This window comes from Oncorhynchus kisutch, linkage group LG29 (genome assembly GCF_002021735.2).
Source record: "Oncorhynchus kisutch isolate 150728-3 linkage group LG29, Okis_V2, whole genome shotgun sequence".
NCBI classification, from domain to species: Eukaryota; Metazoa; Chordata; class Actinopteri; order Salmoniformes; family Salmonidae; genus Oncorhynchus; species Oncorhynchus kisutch.
In genome coordinates, this window is record NC_034202.2 from 35,025,064 (window position 1) to 35,049,801 (window position 24,738).

The following is a 24,738-nucleotide window of genomic DNA, read 5'->3' on the forward strand; positions in this document are numbered from 1 at the left end:
ATAAAAATATATGTTCTTTAGCAGCTTTGATCCAAAGTGACTTACAGTCATGTTTCATTCCTATATTTATTGTCATTGATGAAATTACTTTATCAACTACAATATAAATACACACAACTCAACACACTCACACAACACATTCACCAAAACGCTCACACAACACTCACCAACACACTCGACAACACACTCACACAACACACTCATCAACACACTCACCAACACATTCACCAAAACGCTCACACAACACACTCAACAACACACTCGACAACATCCTCAACAACACGCTCACACAACACACTCAACAACAGATTGACACATCCAGATGAACACATGTACAGGATCTACTCACAGACACAGCATCCGTTCGTCTAGCTGGCCGCACCATCCCACACAGACGTGTCCACAAGAGGCAGAGGTGCTCTTCTGCATGACTACGGATGACGGGGTTGCCCCCTGGTCTACACTGGACTAGGGTGGGGAGCTTTGTGGAAAATCCGACAATGACAATGCTATATCCTCCTGGACCACATTAACATTTTATTGAACACACTGACGACTATGCATTACCATGAAACTCATGAAACATTTAAAACCATTAGAATAATGTCTGCCATAGGGAATATAGCCATTAAAAACAAATGGTCCATCTTTGAAAGCTATGTATAATTTTGTCTGAGTAAATGAGTAAGAAACTAAATATACATATTGCATTATTGCTGTGCTTTGATGTCTTAAAATCTGACACACCCATCATCCTGTCATTTGTCTAATATCACATATATTCTCTTGAGGAGTACTTTACCTTGATGAGAATAAACTCTTTGGTGAAATTATGACACTCCAGGTCCGGCTATTAGAAAAAGTATCCTGTATCATGTGTGTGTGGTTTGGTTTTACTAATCTTGTGGGGACCAGAAGTCCTCACAAGGATAATAAAACAAGGACAATTTTGTTATGGGTTAGATTTAGTTTCAGGGTTAGTGTTAGGGGCTAAGATTAAGGTTAGGTTAGGGGTTATGGAAAATAGGATTTTGAATAGGAATACATTTTTCAGTCCCCACAAGGATAGTAAAACCAATGTGTGTGTGTACTTGTTTTCCTACCTTATCAGGACCCCAATGTCCTCACATTTCAACCGGATGTTGTGAAAATGTAGGAAAACAATAGCTTTTTTGAAGTCAGGACTTTTTTCAGGTCCTGAATTTGTTCAAGTGCTATTTTAAGCTTAAGGTTTGGGGTTTTGGGGGTTCGGGTTAGGTTAAGGGTTAGGTATTTAGGGAAAATAGGAATGTTAATGGTCAAACATGTTTACACTCCAGATAGTCCATAAATATGTCCAATTTGATGTTTTGGTGCCTATAGGTCAATTCAGACCTTATTACTGATAAATTTGTTTGTTTCCTATGATCGTGTTTTGTATTTCTGTTTTGCATTGTGTATTTGTATTTGCCGTGTATATTTTTGTAATTACAAGGCTCATCTGTAAAAGAGAGCTTGGTCTCAGCATGACTCCCTGTCAAAATAAAGGTTAAAGTGCCAATATGTAATTTGTTCGTCGTCCCAAATTCACATAGAATTGTTTGTTATAGATCTATCATTATACTTGAATGCAAGTCTAAGAAACGGTAGATATGTTCTATGTGTACTATTTCTATGCTTCCAGTTATTACATTTTTGTGTCTATTACTTTTGGTTTTGTAAACCAGCTTCAAACAGCTGAAAATACAATATTTTTGTTTATGGAAAATATATTTCACAGCGGATTAGAGGGTACAGTGATCCCCCCCAAAAAACAAATTGTCAAGGAAACAGGGGGCGGGGTACTGGGTTCCTACACGCCTTCACTTTAAAAGTTGTAGCCCGACATCTCTGAATATCTTCCACAACATTCAAGATACTTTTCACTTGAAAGACTACGATATTCTGTTGGACCATGTGTGGTAAGGCAAATATGTACAATTTCGTGGCTATTATGATTATTAGCTAGATAACTTCGTAACAAATAGCAGTAACTAGCACAGCTGGCTAGCTCGCGGATGGGATACAGTTTATGTCAAATTGACGTCTCAAGTAATGTTTTGTTGTTGTATTTTAGCTGACGCTGTCTTTTTTCCTAACCTTAACCTGTTACTTATAACCTGCTACGTTAATTATCCTAACCTCCTGCGTAAATTCTCCTAACCTGCTATGAAAAATCTATTTTTTTAATGATAAATTCTGCCGTAAGAGAGTATCAGCTCGACGTTCTCCTCGGGATACAGACCGTGGTTACTTCAACGACCTCCTAATGTATATAATAATACATCTTTATAATTGTACTGCCATTAAAATGCATTATTCATGTGTATTTGTGTACGTTTCTGCATTTGCATTACTGACCTATGTAGTTTTCTGTCATACTAAACTTGACTAACATTACTAACCTTTACATTACTAACCTCAACATTACTAAAACAATAATTAGATAATTCACTAATGTTTGACTATTGAAAGTTAGAACAGTTTGCCATCCCGTATATAAAACTCGACAGACCACATCTGGACTGCTCTGTTAAACACAGAGCTTTGCATATGGCTGTTAGACCTCGGTCTCTGACAGGAGCTAATTTTCACGGATGAAACAGCTGCTGTCAAACTGCGACAGGCGTTGGAAATACAGTGAGCTCCAAAGGTATTGGAACACTGACACATTTTTGTGTTGTTTTGGCTCTGTACTCCAGCACTTTGGATTTGAAATGATACAATGACGATGAGGTTGAAGTGCAGACTGTCAGCATTAATATGAGGGTATAATCATCAATGTCGGGTGAATCGTTTAGAAATTACAGCACTTTTTGTGTATAGTCCACTATAGTAAATAGTCCTCCCATTTTAAGGAACATAAGTTTTGGGACAAATTCACTTACACTGTATGTGTATTAAAGTAGCCAAAAGATTAGTATTTGGTCACATATTCCTAGCACATAATGATTACATCAAACTTGATGGATGCATTTGTTGTTTGTTTTGGTTGTGTTTTCAGGTTATTTTGTGCCCAATGGTAAGTAATTTGGATGCTACCATGATTACAGAAAGTCCTGAATGAATGGTGAATAATGATGAGTGAGAAAGTTAGATGCACAAATATTATATATATATTATATTTGTGTTTCTAACTTTCTCACTCATCATTATTCACAATTTATTCAGGATTATTCATAATCATGGTAGCATCCACATTGATTTAGAAGTGTTTAGAAACATTTTATTCTTATTCACAATAAAAGTGACTCCAAATGACACAATACATTATTTACCATTCCTTTCTATTAGGCAACAAATTAATCTGAAACAACCAAAACAAACGGTTCACCCGATATGGATGAAAATACCCTCAAATTAAAGCTGACAGTCTGCACTTTAGTCATTGTATCGTTTCAAATCATCCAAAGTGCTGGAGTACAGAGCCAAAACAACACAACATGTGTCACTGTCCCAATATTTTTGGAGCTCACTGTAGATCCAGCCCACTGACTCTTCATACCAACCCATTCAATGTAGCAAAGATGCAACCCCATGTATAATATAATGGTTTGAGTCTAAGACATGTAATGTAGGATGCTGGCTTTTGTGAATCATGTTAGTTTGTTATTTCTTGAATACAACACTTTTGTTCTTGTTGAAAAATATAACAACTTGTACCTTTTATTTCTTGCAGGAATTTTTGCCTATCTGAACTACAGAGTGCCACGGACAAGGAAGGAGATCTTTGACACACTGGTAAAGGGACTGCAGAGACTTGAGTACAGGGGATATGACTCTGCAGGTAATTTTAAAAAACAATGTTGTGGTCTTAGGTCTTATTTGATCACAATCATAGACGAGAGACAGTCTCCTTGAGGCCAAGGAAGATATCTTGTCTCCACATAGCCTCTTGATAAAGTCCAACAGGACACTATGGTTCAGGGTTGTAAATAATCTCAGTTAACCCAGAACTAAATTATTGTGTAATTTGATGAGATGCTCATGTTTACGTAGTCTGTCCACCAGTGTTGAGTTCGAGACCACCTATAGCGAAATTCTGACAAGAGCGACAAAGTTTGAAAAATATCTTCTATGAAAGTATAGGACATTAATGTTACTAATGAAGTAGGAAGCCCAGGTTTCAATAGGCAATACGTTCTGAATGGGTCAGTGGATATTTGGCCTGTCGAAGTGGTTTTATGAGCTGAATGAATGGGAGCTCATTGTTCGAGACCGAGTCAAGACCGAATAAAAATGTATCTGACACAGAGACAAGACCGAGTAAAATTGTATCTGACACAGAGACAAGACAGAGTAAAAATGTATCTGACACAGAGACAAGACTGAGTAAAAATGTATCTGACACAGAGACAAGACAGAGTAAAAATGTATCTGACACAGAGACAAGACAGAGTAAAAATGTATCTGACACAGAGACAAGACCGAGTAAAAATGTATCTGACACAGAGACAAGACTGAGTAAAAATGTATCTGACACAGAGACAAGACAGAGTAAAAATGTATCTGACACAGAGACAAGACTGAGACACTCACTATGTGGTCTATATTACAACACTGCCATCCACAAGAGATTATGGTTGTAATAGATTCATGTTTTTTCTGCGTTTGGCTTTCAGGTGTCGGAGTGGATGGCCCTAGGAAAAATGACAATGGTGACAACGTCAACATTTGCCTGATCAAGAAGAGAGGGAAGGTCAAGGCTCTGGATGAGGAGCTCTACAGTAGGCTGAACTCTCTACTCTCCCTCGCTACTCTCCTACATTAAGCTGAACTCTCTACTCTCCCTCGCTACTCTCCTACATTAAGCTGAACTCTCTACTCTCCCTCGCTACTCTCCTACATTAAGCTGAACTCTCTACTCTCCCTCGCTACTCTCCTACATTAAGCTGAACTCTCTACTCTCCCTCGCTACTCTCCTACATTAAGCTGAACTCTCTACTAGAGGTCGACCGATTCCGATTATTGGAGGACCAAAAAAGCTGATACCGATTAATCGGCCGATTAAAAAAAACCGGTATTTATTTGTAATAATGACAATTACAACAATACTGAATGAACACTTATTTTAACTTAATATAATACATCAATAACAATCCATTTAGCCTCAAATAAATAATGAAACATGTTCAATTTGGTTTAAATAATGCAAAAACAAAGTGTTGGAGAAGAAAGTAAAAGTGTAATATGTGCCATGTAAGAAAGCTTACGTTTAAGTTCCTTGCTCAGAACATGAGAACATATGAAAGCTGGTGGCTCCTTTTAACATGAGTCTTCAATATTCCCAGGTAAGAAGTTTTAGGTTGTAGTTATTATAGGACTATTTCCCTCTATACTATTTGTATTTCATTAACCTTTGACTATTGGATGTTCTTATAGGCACTTTAGTATTGCCAGTGTAACAGTATAGCTTCCGTCCATCTCCTCGCTCCTCCCTGGGCTCGAACCAGGAACACAACGACAATAGCCACCCTCAAAGCAGCGTTACCCATGCAGAGCAAGGGAAACAACCACTCCAAGGCTCAGAGCGAGTGACATTTGAAACGCTATTAGCGGGCGCTAACTAGCTAGCCATTTCACTTCGGTTACACCAGCCTCATCTCGGGAGTTGATAGGCTTGAAGTTATAAACAGCGCAATGCTTGACGCACAACGAAGAGCTGCTGGCAAAACGCAAAGAAAGTGCTGTTTGAATGAATGTTTACGCGCCTGCTTCTGCCTACCACAGCTCAGTAAGATACTTAGATACTTGTATGCTCAGTCAGTTTATATGCAACGCAGGACATGCTAGATAATATCTAGTAATATCATCAACCATGTGTATCATCAACCAAGGCTCTGGATGAGGAGCTCTACAGTAGGCTGAACTCTCTACTCTCCCTCGCTACTCTCCTGCATTAAGCTGAACTCTCTACTCTCCCTCGCTACTCTCCTACATTAAGCTGAACTCTCTACTCTCCCTCTCTTACTCGGCTCCATACCACTCTACTTGAGTCACCTCCACGATCTTCTCCTATACTAATTTCTACTTGTTCACAGTCTAGTACTACGTATTAGCCAATGCTTAGTATGTTTCTCACTCCTTTGTGCTTTAACATATTGATGTTTTAGTCTGATCGTTGATTGTGTGTGTGATCAGAGAACGACTCCATTGACCTGGACATTGAGCTGGACACACACTTTGGCATTGCTCACACCCGCTGGGCGACACATGGAGAGCCCAACGCTGTCAACTGCCATCCACACCGCTCTGACAAGAACAACGGTAAGAACACACTCGTACTGTAGGATCACACAGTAGATGGTGAGAATTGCTGAAGCAATGTTAGTACAGTATTAAGCGGTTTGTAAACACACTATAATGCAGTCATTCACTCAATACAAGAGAACCGGGGTACAATATAATGTGTCCCCATTGGCTTTACATTGCAGCCCCTAAAAGAGCATCTTAGTCATCTGGTTTACCATATAGAGGTCGTTAACTGACCCCTGTTGTTGCCTTCATTTAATGGGCCCTGCTTTCCTTAAGGAAGAGAAACACCGGAAAGCAGATGAAAACTTTAAAGAGAAAGGGGTCAGGGGTCATTTTTACTAGATAATGAGATGGCTTAACTCCATGCTGTCTGACGTATTGCCTGGTGTCCTAGCCTGCCTGAGCTTTCTCCTGAGGCCTATGCAGATGTGCTTGAGTTCACCTTAGAGAGTAGCTCCATCATGATAGTAATTCATAAAGAAACCAGGATGTTCTCCTATGTCAGGGACCATCAACTAGATTCAGCCGCGGACAGATCTTTTTTAATTCTTTATTTGTGTTTTTTGATTGAGTGGATGGTTGGGTGGCCAGAACATAATCATTTGTAGACCGTATATTGACCGCAATAAGCTTAAACAGATATAATATTTGAATAAAACATAATAATTTGAATCCTTGCTTACATTTGTATAGGATAACATGTCTCTCTATAATGGGTGAGAATAGTTAGATTTCCAAAATTACAATCACTTGGAGCTGATTTCCTGGTTCAATATTGGGAAATAATAATAATATATTGTCTCAGAAAACTATTGGCCAAATAAAAACACCCGTGGGCCACCAGTTGTGGAACCCTGGCCTAGGACATAAAACAAGAGAGACTGTGACCTTAAATACAAGCACGTTTGTGCTTCTGCATGTACATTGCTTGCTCTTTGAGGTTTTAGCCTGGGTATCTGTAAAGCACTTTGTGACAAGTTCTGATGTAAAAAGCTTTATGAAAATGGATTGATTTGTTTGAAAGACTTAATTAGAGCAGAGTAGATATTTACTTACAATAATTACACTGTAGCTATTAACCCATGTTTGACACAAGATAATGTTATGCTGTCACAGAGGAATAGGTATTCTGTGAATGCCAAATATTTGACATGTGATCTCTGTTCTTCACCTTAGAATTTGTTGTGATCCACAATGGAATCATCACTAACTACAAGGAGCTCAGGAAATACCTGGTAAGTTGTGAGAACACACAAGGCATTCCAATCCGGACATTTATTTACACACCTTGAACACATCATTGCTACTAGACCTTTGTGCACGGGTATACAGGTCTGTACAGACATGATAAACCAGAAGAAGTGTAGTTTTACAAGTGTAAAGACCACACAGACACGCCCTTAGGCCGTTTGTCAGTAGGCCCAATAGAGATCATATATGTGGGATTTGTTTGTAGACGTTAGCAAATGTTATTGAATGAAAGGACATTACAGTATTCTATTTCTGTAGCGTGGATGTATAAAGGTGTTGACGTAGAAATGGAATCGATAGAACTGGCCTCCCCATTCAAGTCAATGGGGGCATAATGGGTGGACTGGCAGCCATTGCGAGTGTACCCATTAGTTTACCAGTGAAATTACCAGGGTCAGAGTTACCAAGCCCTTTCTATGGATTCTATTTCTGTTGTTGTTGATGGGTCAGACCGTAGATTCCTGTACAGATTGTCAGTTGTTTGTTATCTACTTCACTTGCTTCGGCAATGTTAACATATGTTTCCCATGCCAATAAATCCACTTGAATTGTCCTGACTTTGCCATTCATGGTTGCGGTATGTCAGGGTCTGCGGTGCTGTTTCATTAGCCAGACTGAGCTAATAACTGAGACTGACAGTTAGGCTACATCTCTTATTTTGGTTGAGCGAAACAGTGTCTGTTTTGAAGGTTATTGTGTCTGTAACTAACAGCAGTGTTTTTTTGTATACTGCCGTCAGAAATCCAAGGGGTACAAATTTGAGTCGGAGACGGACACCGAGGTCATCCCCAAGCTGATTAAATATGTCTATGACAACAGCGAGAACGATTATGTGTCCTTCTCCACCCTGGTGGAGCGCGTCATCCAGCAGCTGGTAAGCGTCATGGAGGGGTGTGGATTCTTCTGGGAAAATCTCTGTATATGACCACACACAATTAACAGTCCTGTCTGCATGTGGTAGTGTAGTTGATTATGTTGTGACAAACAAACAATTCATTTAGGACATGTCAGCTGGGGTTTTGTGTTGCAATGTCCCCCCCCCCCTTGTCTGGCCTGTTTACTGTTTCCCTTTAACCACATCGCATAATCAACAGCAGTTGTCCGTATGTAGCAGCTAACCTAATGCCCTCCGCAACCTGAAAGGAAAAGGGTTTTAGGGTCTAAAAGTCCTGCTGTGTTCAGTGTGCTGGGATCTGGTTGAGTCTGGTTTTAGAAGTGGCTCTGAAAGATGACCTAATATCCTGTATATCAGCCCACCCCACCCAACTACCCCAGAAGAAAACGAAGACGTCACTCTGTAGCTTCAATAAAAGAAGGGGAAAGTTGAACAACGAGATTAGTTCTTGGCATAATTGAAAACAGACTGAATCATAAGCTGTGTGTGTTTGTGTGTGTGTGTGTGTTTATTTGTTTTATATTTCTCCTCCCCTCTCAGTTTGGCCAATGAGAGAGCTCAGGGCTAGGGAGCAGAGTAGTGCTTCCACAGAGAGGCCACTTATTCCTTCTACAGCCTGAGTGTGTGGAGCTCAGTTTCTCTGCCTCCCAGCGTACCCCATCTATCTCACAGCATACCCCATCCCCTCACCTTACTGGGCCCCTGGGCTGGGGTTTAGGCAGAGGATAGAGGGAGGAGGGAGCAGAGTGGCTGGGCTGGGGTTTAGGCAAGGGGTAGAGGGAAGAGGGAGCATAGTGGCTGGGCTGGGGTTTAGGCAAGGGGTAGAGGGAAGAGGGAGCATAGTGGCTGGGCTGGGGTTTAGGCAAGGGCTAGAGGGAAGAGGGAGCATAGTGGCTGGGCTGGGGTTTAGGCAAGGGCTAGAGGGAAGAGGGAGCATAGTGGCTGGGCTGGGGTTTAGGCAAGGGGTAGAGGGAAGAGGGAGCATAGTGGCTGGGCTGGGCATTAGGCAGGGGATAGAGGGAAGAGGGAGCATAGTGGCTGGGCTGGGGTTTAGGCAGGGGATAGAGGGAAGAGGGAGCAGAGTGGCTGGGCTGGGGTTTAGGCAAGGGGTAGAGGGAAGAGGGAGCATAGTGGCTGGGCTGGGCTTTAGGCAAGGGATAGAGGGAAGAGGGAGCATAGTGGCTGGGCTGGGGTTTAGGCAAGGGGTAGAGGGAAGAGGGAGCATAGTGGCTAGGCTGGGGTTTAGGCAAGGGGTAGAGGGTTCAGCTGATTTGCCATAGTTTCCTATCTTTTTGTCTTCTATCGCTTTCCTTTGACTGATGTCTATTGGGTTTAGCCTGTCTAGGGACTGATGTCGGACATGAGTGCAGGCTATGAAGTTTAAACATTATAGTGCATCTGACTGTTGTTGATGACTCATTGTGTCAATATCATCCTGTCCTAAATTAGATCATATTGGATGTGAATTCACTGAGGTCTACAGGATGTCATTTCTGACACCGCTAACTTGCTGTACTCCTTTTGTCTCTTCTCTCCAAGGAAGGGGCTTTTGCTCTGGTTTTCAAAAGCATCCACTTCCCGGGGGAAGCTGTAGCCACCAGGTCAGTATGATCCCTCTGACATTTCTCTACTCGACCCCATCACTTCTACCTCACACGTTCGCCCAGCCTACCAGAACACTTTACCTTCCATTATAGATTGACCCCCTTTCTGACCTCTAACCCTGTTGCTGATCTCAAGTGTTCCTATATCCTGTAGAACTGTCACTAAGCACAAAGTTCCGTGGAAGCCCATGAATCAGGGAATCTGATCCTGTTTCAAAGAGTTCTGTTACCACATGCCCACTATGATGCAACCGTTTAGGTGAAACGGTAAAGTCAGGTCTGAACAGGGCATGATGTTTGTGTAAGAAACCTATACAAGTTTTGTCATCCTTTTTATAAGCATAATGTTAACTGTATACCTGTAAAAGTGGCACATTATGCAGAGTAAGCAACACTGTTCACTGTGTGTCTGTCTGTCTGTATGTGTGCAAACTAGTGGTTATGTGTGTTTTGTGTCCGTTAAGATTTCTCCTCCACTCTCAGTTTTCAAATGAGAGAGCTCAATGGGCTAAGGACCAGAGTGGAGCTTTTCCAGAGAGGGCTCTTATCCACTGAGTGTAGTTTACTGTCTCTTGTCAGAGTTGCTTCCCAGGGGAAAGAATGGTTACAATTAAGTCATTATACAAGTGTTTGTAGTTCCTCACCTCCTCCATTAAACAATGCCCTCCTTCATGGTATTGTTGCTTGATATTGGCCGCCTTTCCTTCCAGTTCTCTGCTGCCAATGACTGGAATGAATTGCAAAAATCACTGAAGTTGCTCTTATATCTCCCTCTCTAACTTTAAGCATCAGAATTTCTGCAGGCCCACGCCACTGGTCTAACCATAAATATTTCAGGGTATTATAATGAACAAAACAAGTGATTGTACAAGACCATGTTGAGTGATGTTTGTGGTGTGTGGGATGCTGTTGGCCTGTCTTTATAGTTGAGTGAACGGATGTGGTCTACTCTGTGGGAGAAAGTGGAGGGTGTGTTATGACTGCCTTTGTCTATTCTAAGAGAGCTTGTCTCAGACAGTGGTTTGATTTGGCCCAAAAAATGTAGGTCTAGTTCATACCAGTTTCTCACATTGGCTCAATCGCTCATTCCAGCCTCAGCCTCTATTGGTCTCTGTCACTGTCACTGTCATCCTCTCTCACTCTCTCATTCTAGCCTCAGCCACAAACGGATCTCTGTCACTGTCATCCTCTCTCACTCACTCATTCCAGCCTCAGCCTCTAATGGCCTCTGTCACTGTCATCCTCTCTTACTCTCTCATTCCAGCCTCAGCCTCTCTCTCATTCCAGCCTCAGCCACAAACGGATCTCTGTCACTGTCTTCCTCTCTCACTCTCTCATTCCAGCCTCAGCCTCTAATGGACTCTGTCACTGTCATCCTCTCTCACTCTCTCATTCCAGCCTCAGCCTCTCTCTCATTCCAGCCTCAGCCACAAACGGATCTCTGTCACTGTCATCCTCTCTCATTCTGTCTCATGCCAGCCTCAGCCTCTCTAACGGACTCTGTCACTATCATCCTCTCTCACTCTCTCATTCCAGCCTCAGCCTCTAATGTCCTCTGTCACTGTCATCCTGCCTTAGGAGAGGAAGTCCTCTGCTGATAGGCGTGAGGAGCAAGTATGAGCTGTCTATGGAACAGATTCCTATTCAGTACAACAGTACTGGTGAGCCCCTCTTTTCTCTCTGGGTGCCTCTGGAAACTAGGCCAGCTGTTGGCAGACAACTCTTGATGGCGCCAACTGAAACTTTTAGTCCTGGTGTTTTTAAGTATTCTCCTTTATAATTTGTAATACCCCTGTTGTGTACTGTAGCTGTAATGAGCATGTGGAGTTGTAGGTTGGGATTTGTGACCGAAGTTGCTTGTGCAATCTCGTCTGTATAGGTAAAGTGCTGTTTGTCATCAAGCAGAGCACTTAGCTTGACATTTTTATGAATTCATGTCAACTTTAGCTCTCAACTTTCTTGTGCTCGGGAACCAGGCTTTTGATAAATCTGTTTTCATTTAGCTGAAAATAAACATGACTAATTTGAAATGAAGTGTAATATTAAGGAGGTGAAAAGGGCAAAATGTTAAGAACACCCTTTCACCTTTTGGGTGAGCCTAAATAATATCTGTAATGTTTAGTGTCAATTACATATCAAAAGGTTTAGTAATGACTTATGTTATACGCTGTTATACAACTGAAGTTCCTTCTGGAAAAATACATTCTGTTCTATTATGTTCTGTCTGTATGACCCTGTCTGCTTTCCAGGTCACTTTATAGACGGCATCCAGCAGAGGAACTTCAGGAACAGGGTGGACAGCACCGTAGCCTTGCATTCAGTCAGTGACAGGAAGGCAGTGGAGTTCTTCTTTGCTTCTGATGCCAGGTGAGAGCCACGAGAACACGAATCTCCCCTCAACTGGATAACTAACCCCAGATGTAATTCATGTAGCTCTTCCAGTTCAATACTGATTGTGTTCTACACTCCTATCTACTGGCCGTCAACTGTCATTACATGTACTTATTCATGTACTGTATATTAGTACTGTCATGTTCCTTACACACTCTTATGGGGGGGGAAAAAACATATCTCTGTCCTTCCTGCTTCACCCCTAGTGCTATCATTGAACACACCAACAAGGTGATCTACCTGCGGGATGATGACATAGCAGCGGTGGCCCAGGGCAAGCTGTCCCTGCACCGTATGAGCCGCTGTGCCGGGGAGGACCCTAACCGGGCCATCCAGACCCTACAGATGGAGCTGCAGCAGATCATGAAAGGTCAGGGGTCATCACAACACACAGTCACACACTGATAACAAGAGCCCTGTATTTAGAGAGTTGGAACTTTGAGGTTTCTGATGCATTGACATGATACTACAACATTCTATGGCAGCCATTTTAGTGGCCCGTTAACATGACATGGGGAATAGTTAAACTATGTTATGGATTGTCTAGAATTAGAACAAAATTAGACATTCTGAGAGTTAGCGCCACCCCTCTAAATACATGGCTCTGCTGATAACCAATCAGTGTAACGTAGATACGGCCAGGGTTATGCAGAGGTGCTGGGATAGTTAGAATTATTAAGCACTTATTAGCTATGTGCAGTTTTCAGAAATGAGTGAGAGCCTGATGCAGTCTTCTTTCACTTGGAGTCTGTCTGTATTCCTGGGTGATCTGTTCTTGGGGTTGGTATTGATGCATAACATGGATGTTTATATTTACATATTCTTATTCATCCCTTTACATTTGTGTGTATTTGTGTGTGTGTACCGGTATAAGGTAGTTATTGTGAATTTGTTAGATTTCACTGCATAGTCAGAACCAGAAGCACAAGCATTTCGCTACACTTGCATTGACATCTGCTAACCATGTGTATGTGACCAATACAATTTGATGTGATTTGGATGTTGACTCACAGGGAACTTCAAAGCCTTCATGCAGAAGGAGATTTTTGAGCAGCCAGAGTCTGTCTTCAACACCATGAGAGGAAGGATCTGTTTTGAAACCAACACAGGTATGGCATAGTCTGAAATCCACTCAATGTACTCCGTGTGATGCTAAACATGACGACGAGTGGCAAGGAAGTAGAATGTTAACTCAAACAGACTGGTACCCAGGCTAGGTATGGCACACACAGTACCCCAAACAGATAACTTTAGAAATAGATCCGTAGCTGAAGATCAGAAATGCGTCTTGTTTTGTGTCAGAGATGTGCTTTTGATCACCAGTGGTCCTGGGGGGGCTGAAAGACCATCTGAAGGAGATCAGGCGCTGCAGACGCCTCATCCTGATTGGCTGTGGGACCAGTTTCCATGCTGGAGTGGCGGTGAGTGCTAAACGGGTCGGGGGGGGGGGGGGGGGTTGATGGACATTTGGTTGTTGACTGAGTAGGAGATTCACTAATTGACACTTGTGTGGGTGTAACGAGAAAGATCCTGTATGGGTCCTGGTCCTGGTCCTGTATTGCTCAGTTGGAGCGGGACAAGAAATCCCGCTACGACCTTCGACGAGCCATCAAATAGGCAAAGCGTCAATACAGGACTAAGATCAAATCTAAATTCCTGCAATAATGTGTTATCATTTACATACTGTGTCACGTTTATTTTGTCTAAGTTAAGCCTCTTTCAGACAACAACAAAAAACTTTGACTTGACACAATTATTCTCCTTTTTGGCAGTTCTTACTTTCACTACTAGAGGGGGATTGGACCATTTCTGGGGGATCTGTACTCCCAAAGTTGTTGACTGTTTTTGTGCTTGCCAGTTAGCTAGCAGTTCTCAGCTGTTAGCAGCCAATGACTAGCAGTATGTTACTGGCGATTTTAAAATGGATGATTGCCATCATTTCTTCAAGTCATTATTGAATGTACCAAATCAAGCCGTTGCCCAACTATTGAAAGGGACAGGTGGCTATTTGAGACTCTGCGTTTTCATTGAAGTTTTCCGGTGTGCGGCTGCTCGGCCATGGAAACCCATTTCATTGAAGTTTTCCGGTGTGCGGCTGCTCGGCCATGGAAACCCATTTCATTGAAGTTTTCCGGTGTGCGGCTGCTCGGCCATGGAAACCCATTTCATTGAAGTTTTCCGGTGTGCGGCTGCTCGGCCATGGAAACCCATTTCATTGAAGTTTTCCGGTGTGCGGCTGCTCGGCCATGGAAACCCATTTCATGACGCTCCAGACAAACAGTTCCAGTGTTGCCGTTGCTTCCAGAGTCAGTTTGGAACTCAGTCGTGAGTGTTGCAACCGAGGACAGACGGTTTTTATGTGCTACGTGCTTCAGCACTCGGCGGTCCCGTTCTGTGAGCTTGTGTGGCCTACCACTTCGCGGCTGAGCCATTGTTGCTCCTAGACGTTTCCACTTCACAATAACAGCACTTACAGTTGACCGGGGCAGCTCTAGCAGGGCAGAAATTTGATGAACTAACTTGTTTCGAAAAGTGGCGTCCTATGACTGTGCCACTTTGAAAGTCACTGAGCTCTTCAGTAAGGCCATTCTACTGCCAATGTTTGTCTATGGAGATTGAATGGATGTGTGCTCGATTTTATACATTGGTCAGCGATGGGTGTGGCTGAAATAGCTGAATCTACTAATTTGAAGGAGTGTCCACATACACTATATATACACAAAAGTATTTACCTGGTACCCATGTATATAGCCAAGTTATCATTACTCATTGTGTATTTATTCCTTGTGTTACTATTTTTCTCTCTGCATTGTTTGGAATGTCCCGTATGTAAGCATTTCACTGTTAGTCTACACCTGTTGTTTTACGAAGCATGTGACAAATAACATGTGTATTTTATTTGGTAGAGCATGGCGCTTGCAACGTCAGGATTGTGGCTTCGATTCCCGAGACCACCCACACATAAAAAATGTACACTTCACTGTGGGTCGTTTTGGATAAAAGCATCTGCTAAATGGCTTATATTAAGAAAAAGGACTCAAATAGTCCAGACTCCAGGCTGAACAGTCGGTTGTTCATAGATGAAAAATAGAGTGATTGATGATACCTTTCCTTGATGCCTCTAGACCAGACAGATTCTGGAGGAGTTGACTGAACTGCCTGTGATGGTGGAACTGGCCTCTGATTTCCTGGACCGCATCACTCCTGTCTTTAGAGATGACGTCTGCTTCTTCATCAGCCAGTCTGGTACGTGAGACTGCACATTATCTGGTCAGATATGGTGATCGATTGTGCTTTGTTTCACAAGACGCTATGACTCCACCTCCTTCCAGGTGAGACGGCAGACACCCTGATGACGCTGCGTTACTGTCAGGGCCGCGGAGCTCTGACGGTGGGCATCACCAACACAGTGGGCAGCTCCATCTCCAGGGAGACAGACTGTGGCGTTCACATCAATGCTGGCCCTGAAATCGGCGTGGCCAGCACCAAGGTACACTACCACCACCACCACACTGCTGTCTGTTCACAGGGAAGCCTCTGTTAATGTGAGCTCAGTGGTGTTGTACTGAGCACAGCGACTATATTGATATCAGGATTCACATGTGTACCTAGGTTGAGATTTGGAGGAGATGGTGTACTGTGTTTATGCAAGTGCCTCATATACTAGTGTTTGTGCATGACTGCTCACAGTGCCCCATACTTTCTCCAGGCGTACACCAGCCAGTTTGTGGCCCTCACCATGTTTGGTTTGATGATGAGTGAGGACAGAATCTCCCTGCAGAAGAGGAGACTGGAGATCATCAACGGATTGAGGATGCTGCCAGGTCAGCCTGACTCTCTGTGCCTCTCGTTACCACCCCCCTTATAACCTCCACCCTCTCATAGCCCCTGTCAACTACTTATCTATAACCTCTAGCCACCCCTGTCATTTTACACTCCTTATCTGTCTACCTCCAATGCACTCCCTCACTGTGACATCCTTGTGAGCTAATGCAGAATATGTCTGGTTCCTCTCCTCAGGGTTGATTAAGGAGGTTCTGACTCTGGACGACCAGATCAAAACCATTGCAAGCGAGCTGTACCAGCAGAGGTCCCTGCTGGTTATGGGCCGTGGATACAACTACGCCACCTGTATGGAGGGGGCACTGGTGAGCACTGAAATTACTCTTAATGCAGGGCTCTCCAACCCTGTTCCTGGAGAGATATCCTCTTGTAGGTTTTAACTCAAACCCTGTTCCTGGAGAGATATCCTCCTGTAGGTTTTAACTCCAACCCTGTTCCTGGAGAGAAACCCTCCTGTAGGTTTTAACTCCAACCCTGTTCCTGGAGAGCTACCCTCCTGTTGGTTTTAACTCCAACCCTGTTCCTGGAGAGCTACCCTCCTGTTGGTTTTAACTCCAACCCTGTTCCTGGAGAGCTACCCTCCTGTTGGTTTTAACTCCAACCCTGTTCCTGGAGAGCTACCCTCCTGTTGGTTTTAACTCCAACCCTGTTCCTGGAGAGCTACCCTTCTGTTGGTTTTAACTCCAACCCTGTTCTTGGAGAGCTACCCTCCTGTTGGTTTTAACTCCAACCCTGTTCTTGGAGAGCTACCCTCCTGTTGGTTTTAACTCCAACCCTGTTCTTGGAGAGCTACCCTCCTGTTGGTTTTAACTCCAACCCTGTTCCTGGAGAGCTACCCTCCTGTTGGTTTTAACTCCAACCCTGTTCTTGGAGAGCTACCCTCCTGTTGGTTTTAACTCCAACCCTGTTCTTGGAGAGCTACCCTCCTGTTGGTTTTAACTCCAACCCTGTTCTTGGAGAGCTACCCTCCTGTTGGTTTTAACTCCAACCCTGTTCTTGGAGAGCTACCCTCCTGTTGGTTTTAACTCCAACCCTGTTCTTGGAGAGCTACCCTCCTGTTGGTTTTAACTCCAACCCTGTTCTTGGAGAGCTACCCTCCTGTTGGTTTTAACTCCAACCCTGTTCTTGGAGAGCTACCCTTCTGTTGGTTTTAACTCCAACCCTGTTCTTGGAGAGCTACCCTCCTGTTGGTTTTAACTCCAACCCTGTTCTTGGAGAGCTACCCTCCTGTTGGTTTTAACTCCAACCCTGTTCTTGGAGAGCTACCCTCCTGTTGGTTTTAACTCCAACCCTGTTCTTGGAGAGCTACCCTCCTGTTGGTTTTAACTCCAACCCTGTTCCTGGAGAGCTACCCTCCTGTTGGTTTTAACTCCAACCCTGTTCTTGGAGAGCTACCCTCCTGTTGGGTTTAACTCCAACCCTGTTCTTGGAGAGCTACCCTCCTGTTGGTTTTAACTCCAACCCTGTTCTTGGAGAGCTTACCGTTCTCTATTTTTCTGTGGTTCTTTTTTTACCAACAGGAGGGTAGCTCTCCAGGAACAGGGTTGGAGTTAAAACCAACAGGAGGGTAGCTCTCCAAGAACAGGGTTGGAGTTAAAACCAACAGGAGGGTAGCTCTCCAAGAACAGGGTTGGAGTTAAAACCAACAGGAGGGTAGCTCTCCAAGAACAGGGTTGGAGTTAAAACCAACAGGAGGGTAGCTCTCCAGGAACAGGGTTGGAGTTAAAACCAACAGGAGGGTAGCTCTCCAAGAACAGGGTTGGAGTTAAAACCAACAGAAGGGTAGCTCTCCAAGAACAGGGTTGGAGTTAAAACCAACAGGAGGGTAGCTCTCCAGGAACAGGGTTGGAGTTAAAACCAACAGGAGGGTAGCTCTCCAAGAACAGGGTTGGAGTTAAAACCAACAGGAGGGTAGCTCTCCAAGAACAGGGTTGGAGTTAAAACCAACAGGAGGGTAGCTCTCCAAGAACAGGGTTGGAGTTAAAACCAACAGGAGGGTAGCTCTCCAAGAACAGGGTTGGAGTTAAAACCAACAGGAGGGTAGCTCTCCAGGAACAGGGTTGGAGTTAAAACCAACAGGAGGGTAGCTCTCCAGGAACAGGGTTGGAGTTAAAACCAACAGGAGGGTAGCTCTCCAGGAACAGGGTTGGAGTTAAAACCAACAGGAGGGTAGCTCTCCAAGAACAGGGTTGGAGTTAAAACCAACAGGAGGGTAGCTCTCCAAGAACAGGGTTGGAGTTAAAACCAACAGGAGGGTAGCTCTCCAAGAACAGGGTTGGAGTTAAAACCAACAGGAGGGTAGCTCTCCAAGAACAGGGTTGGAGTTAAAACCAACAGGAGGGTAGCTCTCCAAGAACAGGGTTGGAGTTAAAACCAACAGGAGGGTAGCTCTCCAGGAACAGGGTTGGAGTTAAAACCAACAGGAGGGTAGCTCTCCAAGAACAGGGTTGGAGTTAAAACCAACAGGAGGGTAGCTCTCCAAGAACAGGGTTGGAGTTAAAACCAACAGGAGGGTAGCTCTCCAAGAACAGGGTTGGAGTTAAAACCAACAGGAGGGTAGCTCTCCAAGAACAGGGTTGGAGTTAAAACCAACAGGAGGGTAGCTCTCCAGGAACAGGGTTGGAGTTAAAACCAACAGGAGGGTAGCTCTCCAAGAACAGGGTTGGAGTTAAAACCAACAGAAGGGTAGCTCTCCAAGAACAGGGTTGGAGTTAAAACCAACAGGAGGGTAGCTCTCCAGGAACAGGGTTGGAGTTAAAACCAACAGGAGGGTAGCTCTCCAAGAACAGGGTTGGAGTTAAAACCAACAGGAGGGTAGCTCTCCAAGAACAGGGTTGGAGTTAAAACCAACAGGAGGGTAGCTCTCCAAGAACAGGGTTGGAGTTAAAACCAACAGGAGGGTAGCTCTCCAAGAACAGGGTTGGAGTTAAAACCAACAGGAGGGTAGCTCTCCAAGAACAGGGTTGGAGTTAAAACCAACAGGAGGGTAGCTCTCCAAGAACAGGGTTGGAGTTAACCAACAGGAGGGTAGCTCTCCAAGAACAGGGTTGGAGTTAAAACCAACAGGAGGGTAGCTCTCCAAGAACAGGGTTGGAGTTAAAACCAACAGGAGGGTAGCTCTCCAGGAACAGGGTTGGAGTTAAAACCAACAGGAGGGTAGCTCTCCAAGAACAGGGTTGGAGTTAACCAACAGGAGGGTAGCTCTCCAGGAACAGGGTTGGAGTTAAAACCAACAGGAGGGTAGCTCTCCAAGAACAGGGTTGGAGTTAACCAACAGGAGGGTAGCTCTCCAAGAACAGGGTTGGAGTTAAAACCAACAGGAGGGTAGCTCTCCAAGAACAGGGTTGGAGTTAAAACCAACAGGAGGGTAGCTCTCCAGGAACAGGGTTGGAGTTAAAACCAACAGGAGGGTAGCTCTCCAAGAACAGGGTTGGAGTTAAAACCAACAGGAGGGTAGCTCTCCAGGAACAGGGTTGGAGTTAACCAACAGGAGGGTAGCTCTCCAAGAACAGGGTTGGAGTTAAAACCAACAGGAGGGTAGCTCTCCGGGAACAGGGTTGGAGTTAACCAACAGGAGGGTAGCTCTCCAGGAACAGGGTTGGAGTTAAAACCAACAGGAGGGTAGCTCTCCAGGAACAGGGTTGGAGTTAACCAACAGGAGGGTAGCTCTCCAAGAACAGAGTTGGAGTTAACCAACAGGAGGGTAGCTCTCCAAGAACAGGGTTGGAGTTAACCAACAGGAGGGTAGCTCTCCAGGAACAGGGTTGGAGTTAAAACCAACAGGAGGGTAGCTCTCCAGGAACAGGGTTGGAGTTAAAACCTACAGGAGGGTAGCTCTCCAGGAACAGGGTTGGAGTTAAAACCAACCGGAGGGTAGCTCTCCAAGAACAGGGTTGGAGTTAAAACCAACAGGAGGGTAGCTCTCCAGGGACATAGTTGGAGTTAAAACCTACAGGAAAGTAGCTCTCCAGGAACAGAGTTGGAGAGCCTTGGGGTAGAGAGCTCCCGAGTGGCACAGTGGTCTAAGGCACTGCATCCAGGCTGTATCACAACCGGCTGCGATTAGGAGTCCCATAGGGCGGTGCACAATTGGCCCAGCGTTGTCCGGGTTTGGCTGGTATAGGCCGCTGTTGTAAATAAGAGTTTGTTCTTAACTGATTTGCCTAGTTAAATACAAAAATGTCAAATAACTCTCAGGAGGACCAGATGGCTTATTGACTTTCATTTTATTATTTTCCTGTTACAGAAAATCAAAGAGATCACGTACATGCACTCAGAGGGCATCCTGGCTGGGGAGCTGAAGCACGGTCCCCTGGCTCTCATCGACAAACACATGCCTGTCATTATGATCATCATGAAAGACGCCTGCTACACCAAGTGTCACAACGCTCTGCAGCAGGTCACAGCACGCCAGGTGAGACACACACACACACACAGAGGAAGGGGGACTCTCTCTCTCTCTCTCTGACTTTGACATTCAGTAGCATTTGTACACCCTGGTATTCAAAAAAAATAATCCACCTGAGGGAATATCACAATGGACAGAATAGTTTAATGATTATATCATTATTGATGCTGTATTCCCCCTTCCTGTCAGGGGCGGCCCATTATCCTGTGTTGCCAGGACGACCCTGAGATCACTAAGAATGCTTACAAGACCATTGAGTTGCCACAGACAGTGGACTGCCTTCAGGGCGTCCTCAGTGTCATTCCTCTCCAGCTCATGTCCTTCCACTTGGCTGTGCTCCGGGGATACGATGTAAGTCACCAGGCCCCAATGGTCCTCTGTTACAGCCGACAGCAGTCATAGTATGTGGTGTGTCTGAGGGTGTTTTTAAAAAGCTGTGTGCGTGCTCTGTGTGCGTGCTCTGTGTCTGTGCTCTGTCTGCGTGCTCTGTGTCTGTGTGCTCTGTGTCTGCGTGCTCTGTGTCTGCGTGCTCTGTGTGCATGCTCTGTCTGTGTGCTCTGTGTCTGTGTGTGTGCTCTGTGTCTGTGGGCGTGCTCTGTCTGCGTGCTCTGTGTCTGTGTGCGTGCTCTGTGTCTGTGTGCTCTGTGTCTGTGTGTGTGCTCTGTGTCTGTGTGCGTGCTCTGTGTCTGTGTGCGTGCTCTGTGTCTGTGTGCTCTGTGTCTGTGTGCGTGCTCTGTCTGCGTGCTCTGTGTCTGTGTGCGTGCTCTGTGTCTGCGTGCTCTGTGTCTGTGTGCTATGTGTCTGTGTGCGTGCTCTGTGTCTGTGTGCTCTGTGTCTGTGTGCGCGCTCTGTGTCTGCGTGCTCTGTGTCTGTGTGCGTGCTCTGTGTCTGCGTGCTCTGTGTTTGTGTGCGTGCTCTGTGTCTGTGTGCTCTGTGTCTGTGTGCGTGCTCTGTGTCTGTGCTCTGTGTCTGTGTGCTCTGTGTGCTCTGTGCCTGTGTGCGTGCTCTGTGTCTGTGTGCTCTGTGTCTGTGTGCTCTGTGTCTGTGTGCGTGCTCTGTCTGTGTGCTCTGTGTCTGTGTGCTCTGTGTCTGTGTGCGTGCTCTGTCTATGTGCTCTGTGTCTGTGTGCTCTGTGTGTGCGTGCTCTGTGTCTGTGTGCTCTGTGTCTGTGTGCTCTGTGTCTGTGTGCGTGCTCTGTGTCTGTGTGCTCTGTGTCTGTGTGCTCTGTGTCTGTGTGCGTGTGCTCTGCTCCAATGGTCCTCTGTTACAGCCGACAGCAGTCATAGTATGTGTTGTGTCTGAGGGTGTTTTTAAAAAGCTGTGTGCGTGCTCTGTGTGCGTGCTCTGTGTGCATGCTCTGTGTCTGTGCTCTGTCTGCATGCTCTGTGTCTGTGTGCTCTGTGTCTGCGTGCTCTGTGTCTGCGTGCTCTGTGTCTGCGTGCTCTGTGTGCATGCTCTGTCTGTGTGCTCTGTGTCTGTGTGCGTGCTCTGTGTCTGTGTGCTCTGTGTCTGTGTGTGTGCTCTGTGTCTGTGTGCGTGCTCTGTGTCTGTGTGCTCTGTGTGCGTGCTCTGTCTGCGTGCTCTGTGTCTGTGTGCGTGCTATGTGTCTGCGTGCTCTGTCTGTGTGCTCTGTGTCTGTGTGCGTGCTCTGTGTCTGTGTGCTCTGTGTCTGTGTACGTGCTCTGTCTGCGTGCTCTGTGTCTGCGTGCTCTGTGTCTGTGTGCGTGCTCTGTGTGCTCTGTGTCTGTGTGCGTGCTCTGTGTCTGTGTGCTCTGTGTCTGTGTGCGTGCTCTGTGTGCGTGCTCTGTGTCTGTGTGCTCTGTGTCTGTGTCTGTGCTCTGTGTCTGTGTGCTCTGTGTGCTCTGTGTCTGTGTGCTCTGTGTCTGTGTGCGTGCTCTGTCTGTGTGCTCTGTGTCTGCGTGCTCTGTGTCTGTGTGCGTGCTCTGTCTGTGTGCTCTGTGTCTGTGTGCTCTGTGTGCTCATGCTCTGTGTCTGTGTGCGTGCTCTGTGTCTGTGTGCTCTGTGTCTGTGTGCGTGCTCTGTGTCTGTGTGCTCTGTGTCTGTGTGCTCTGTGTCTGTGTGCTCTGTGTCTGTGTGCTCTGTGTCTGTGTGCTCTGTGTCTGTGTGCTCTGTGTCTGTGTGCTCTGTGTCTGCGTGCTCTGTGTCTGTGTGCCCTGTGTCTGTGTGCTCTGTGTCTGTGTGCTCTGTGTCTGTGTGCTCTGTGTCTGTGTGCTCTGTGTCTGCGTGCTCTGTGTCTGTGTGCTCTGTGTCTGTGTGCTCTGTGTCTGTGTGCGTGTGCTCTGTGTCTGCGTGCTCTGTGTGCTCTGTGTCTGTGTGCTCTGTGTCTGTGTGCTCTGTGTGCGTGTGCTCTGTGTCTGTGTGCTCTGTGTCTGTGTGCTCTGTGTCTGTGTGCTCTGTGTCTGTGTGCTCTGTGTCTGTGTGCGTGTGCGAGACCTTAACACTAATGTTGATTTTCTTTCCGTCTTCTCAGGTGGACTGCCCCAGGAACCTAGCCAAGTCTGTGACAGTGGAGTAACTACTAGTTTCAAACCAGTCAAAATTCCATAATGCAGTCAGGCTTGTCTTTCTCTGTACTTTGTGTGTACTTTGTGTGTACTGTGTGTGTTGGCAGGTACTGAATGTGTCATTTTAACTGGGTATTTATCAGGGTTTGGGTCAATTTGAATTGAAGGCAGTCCATTCAGGAAGTAAACTGAAATTCCAATTAAATTATTGAGAAAATGTATTTTCAATGACTTCAATCAACTTAAAAGGAAAACCTATTTAAAAATGTTGGGATTTTCAATTAAAATCCTGAATTTACTGACTTCAATTTGAATTGACTCCAACCCTGGTATTTATGGTAGACGTTAAACCCTGAAGAGTCGTCATGACTCAAGTGGTGTGCTGGAGTTCTATCAGTGAGTTAAATTCAATGACGTTTACTCAATAAGTGCCTTGTGAATGTTTAATTTTAATTTTATTTTTTATATATACATAAGGAAGGGACATCTATATTCTATTCTGTTTACTGCTCGGCACTGAAGCAAAGGAACAATGTCATAGCCTATTGTTTACATTTAGTCTCGAAATGTTTACGGTTGTGCAATACGTAGACTGACAAGGACTAAAGTGTCTTGGTGTTTGTTTGTAATAGCTCGCACATCATTTAATTTGCATGATGCCTACTATACCTTTTTAAACAGTGAAGGAACAGTTGAATCTTACCGTTACAGAAGGTAGAGAGATAATATGACAATTATGTATTCCAACTCTCTATTCCTCTGTATTTGTTTGAGCCAAAGAGAAAACAAGCAAAGGACTGTTGGCTATATGGACAATTTCTCGTTTGATGTCCTCTTTACAACGGGGAAATATATGAGTACTTTGAGGCTGTTACTGTATAACGCCCTTATCATATGCAAATGATTTTAGACCAAACGCGTGTACATGTACATTGCGATATATGTTTAAAATTGTAGATATTTATTGTATTTTATATCTGATTATTAGTCTTACATGTCTAATTTTGAATAGGCCAGATTCTGTCCCCTAATCGTTGACTATGTATATTACTTTTTGTTTCTTTTTTTAAATACAATTATTTTTTACCCTTTATGTTTGTGTGTGTGTGGTTTCCAGATCATATAGTGCTAGCTGAATGAAGACTCATATTCTCTTGATTTGATTTAAGCTATATTAATACAGTACCAGTCAAAGGTTTGGGGACACCTATTCATTCCCAGAGTTTCTCTAATTTTAGACATCAAAACTATAAAGTAACACATATGGAATCATGTATTAACTCAGTGTTAAACAAATCAAAATATATTTTAGATTCTTCAAAGTAGCCACCCTTTGCCTTGATGACAGCTTTGCACACTCTTGGCATTCTCTCAACCAGCTTCACCTGGAATGGTTTTCCAACAGTCTTGAAGGAGTTCCCACATATGCTGAGCACTTGTTGGCTGCTTTTCCTTCACTCTGCGGTCCAACTCATCCCAAACCATATCAATTGGTTTGAGGTTGGGTGATTGTGGAGGCCAGGTCATCTGATGTAGCACTCCATCACT

The 24,738-nt window shown here is 44.6% G+C and overlaps 1 protein-coding gene across 1 annotated transcript; it reads left to right on the plus strand.

Annotated features, from left to right (window-relative positions):
• The first annotated feature begins 1,831 nt into the window (after positions 1-1,831).
• gfpt2 (glutamine-fructose-6-phosphate transaminase 2) lies at positions 1,832-24,283 on the plus strand. Its single transcript, XM_020470936.2, has 19 exons — positions 1,832-1,940; positions 3,698-3,805; positions 4,641-4,745; positions 6,160-6,285; positions 7,450-7,508; positions 8,264-8,398; positions 9,959-10,020; positions 11,602-11,684; positions 12,273-12,390; positions 12,621-12,784; positions 13,428-13,523; positions 13,738-13,835; positions 15,540-15,660; positions 15,747-15,904; positions 16,124-16,238; positions 16,435-16,562; positions 20,504-20,671; positions 20,855-21,016; positions 23,157-24,283. Exons 1-19 carry the CDS (start codon positions 1,934-1,936, stop codon positions 23,199-23,201), a joined length of 2,058 nt encoding a protein of 685 aa, XP_020326525.1. The 5' UTR covers positions 1,832-1,933; the 3' UTR covers positions 23,202-24,283.
• The last annotated feature ends 455 nt before the right edge of the window (positions 24,284-24,738 follow it).

Excerpts from the sequence above, each read along its gene's own strand:
- gfpt2 (XM_020470936.2), top strand. Across the intron at positions 3,806-4,640 it reads CAGGGGATATGACTCTGCAG|GTGTCGGAGTGGATGGCCCT; the intron begins GTAATTTTAAAA and ends TTTGGCTTTCAG. Across the intron at positions 12,391-12,620 it reads TTCTTTGCTTCTGATGCCAG|TGCTATCATTGAACACACCA; the intron begins GTGAGAGCCACG and ends CTTCACCCCTAG.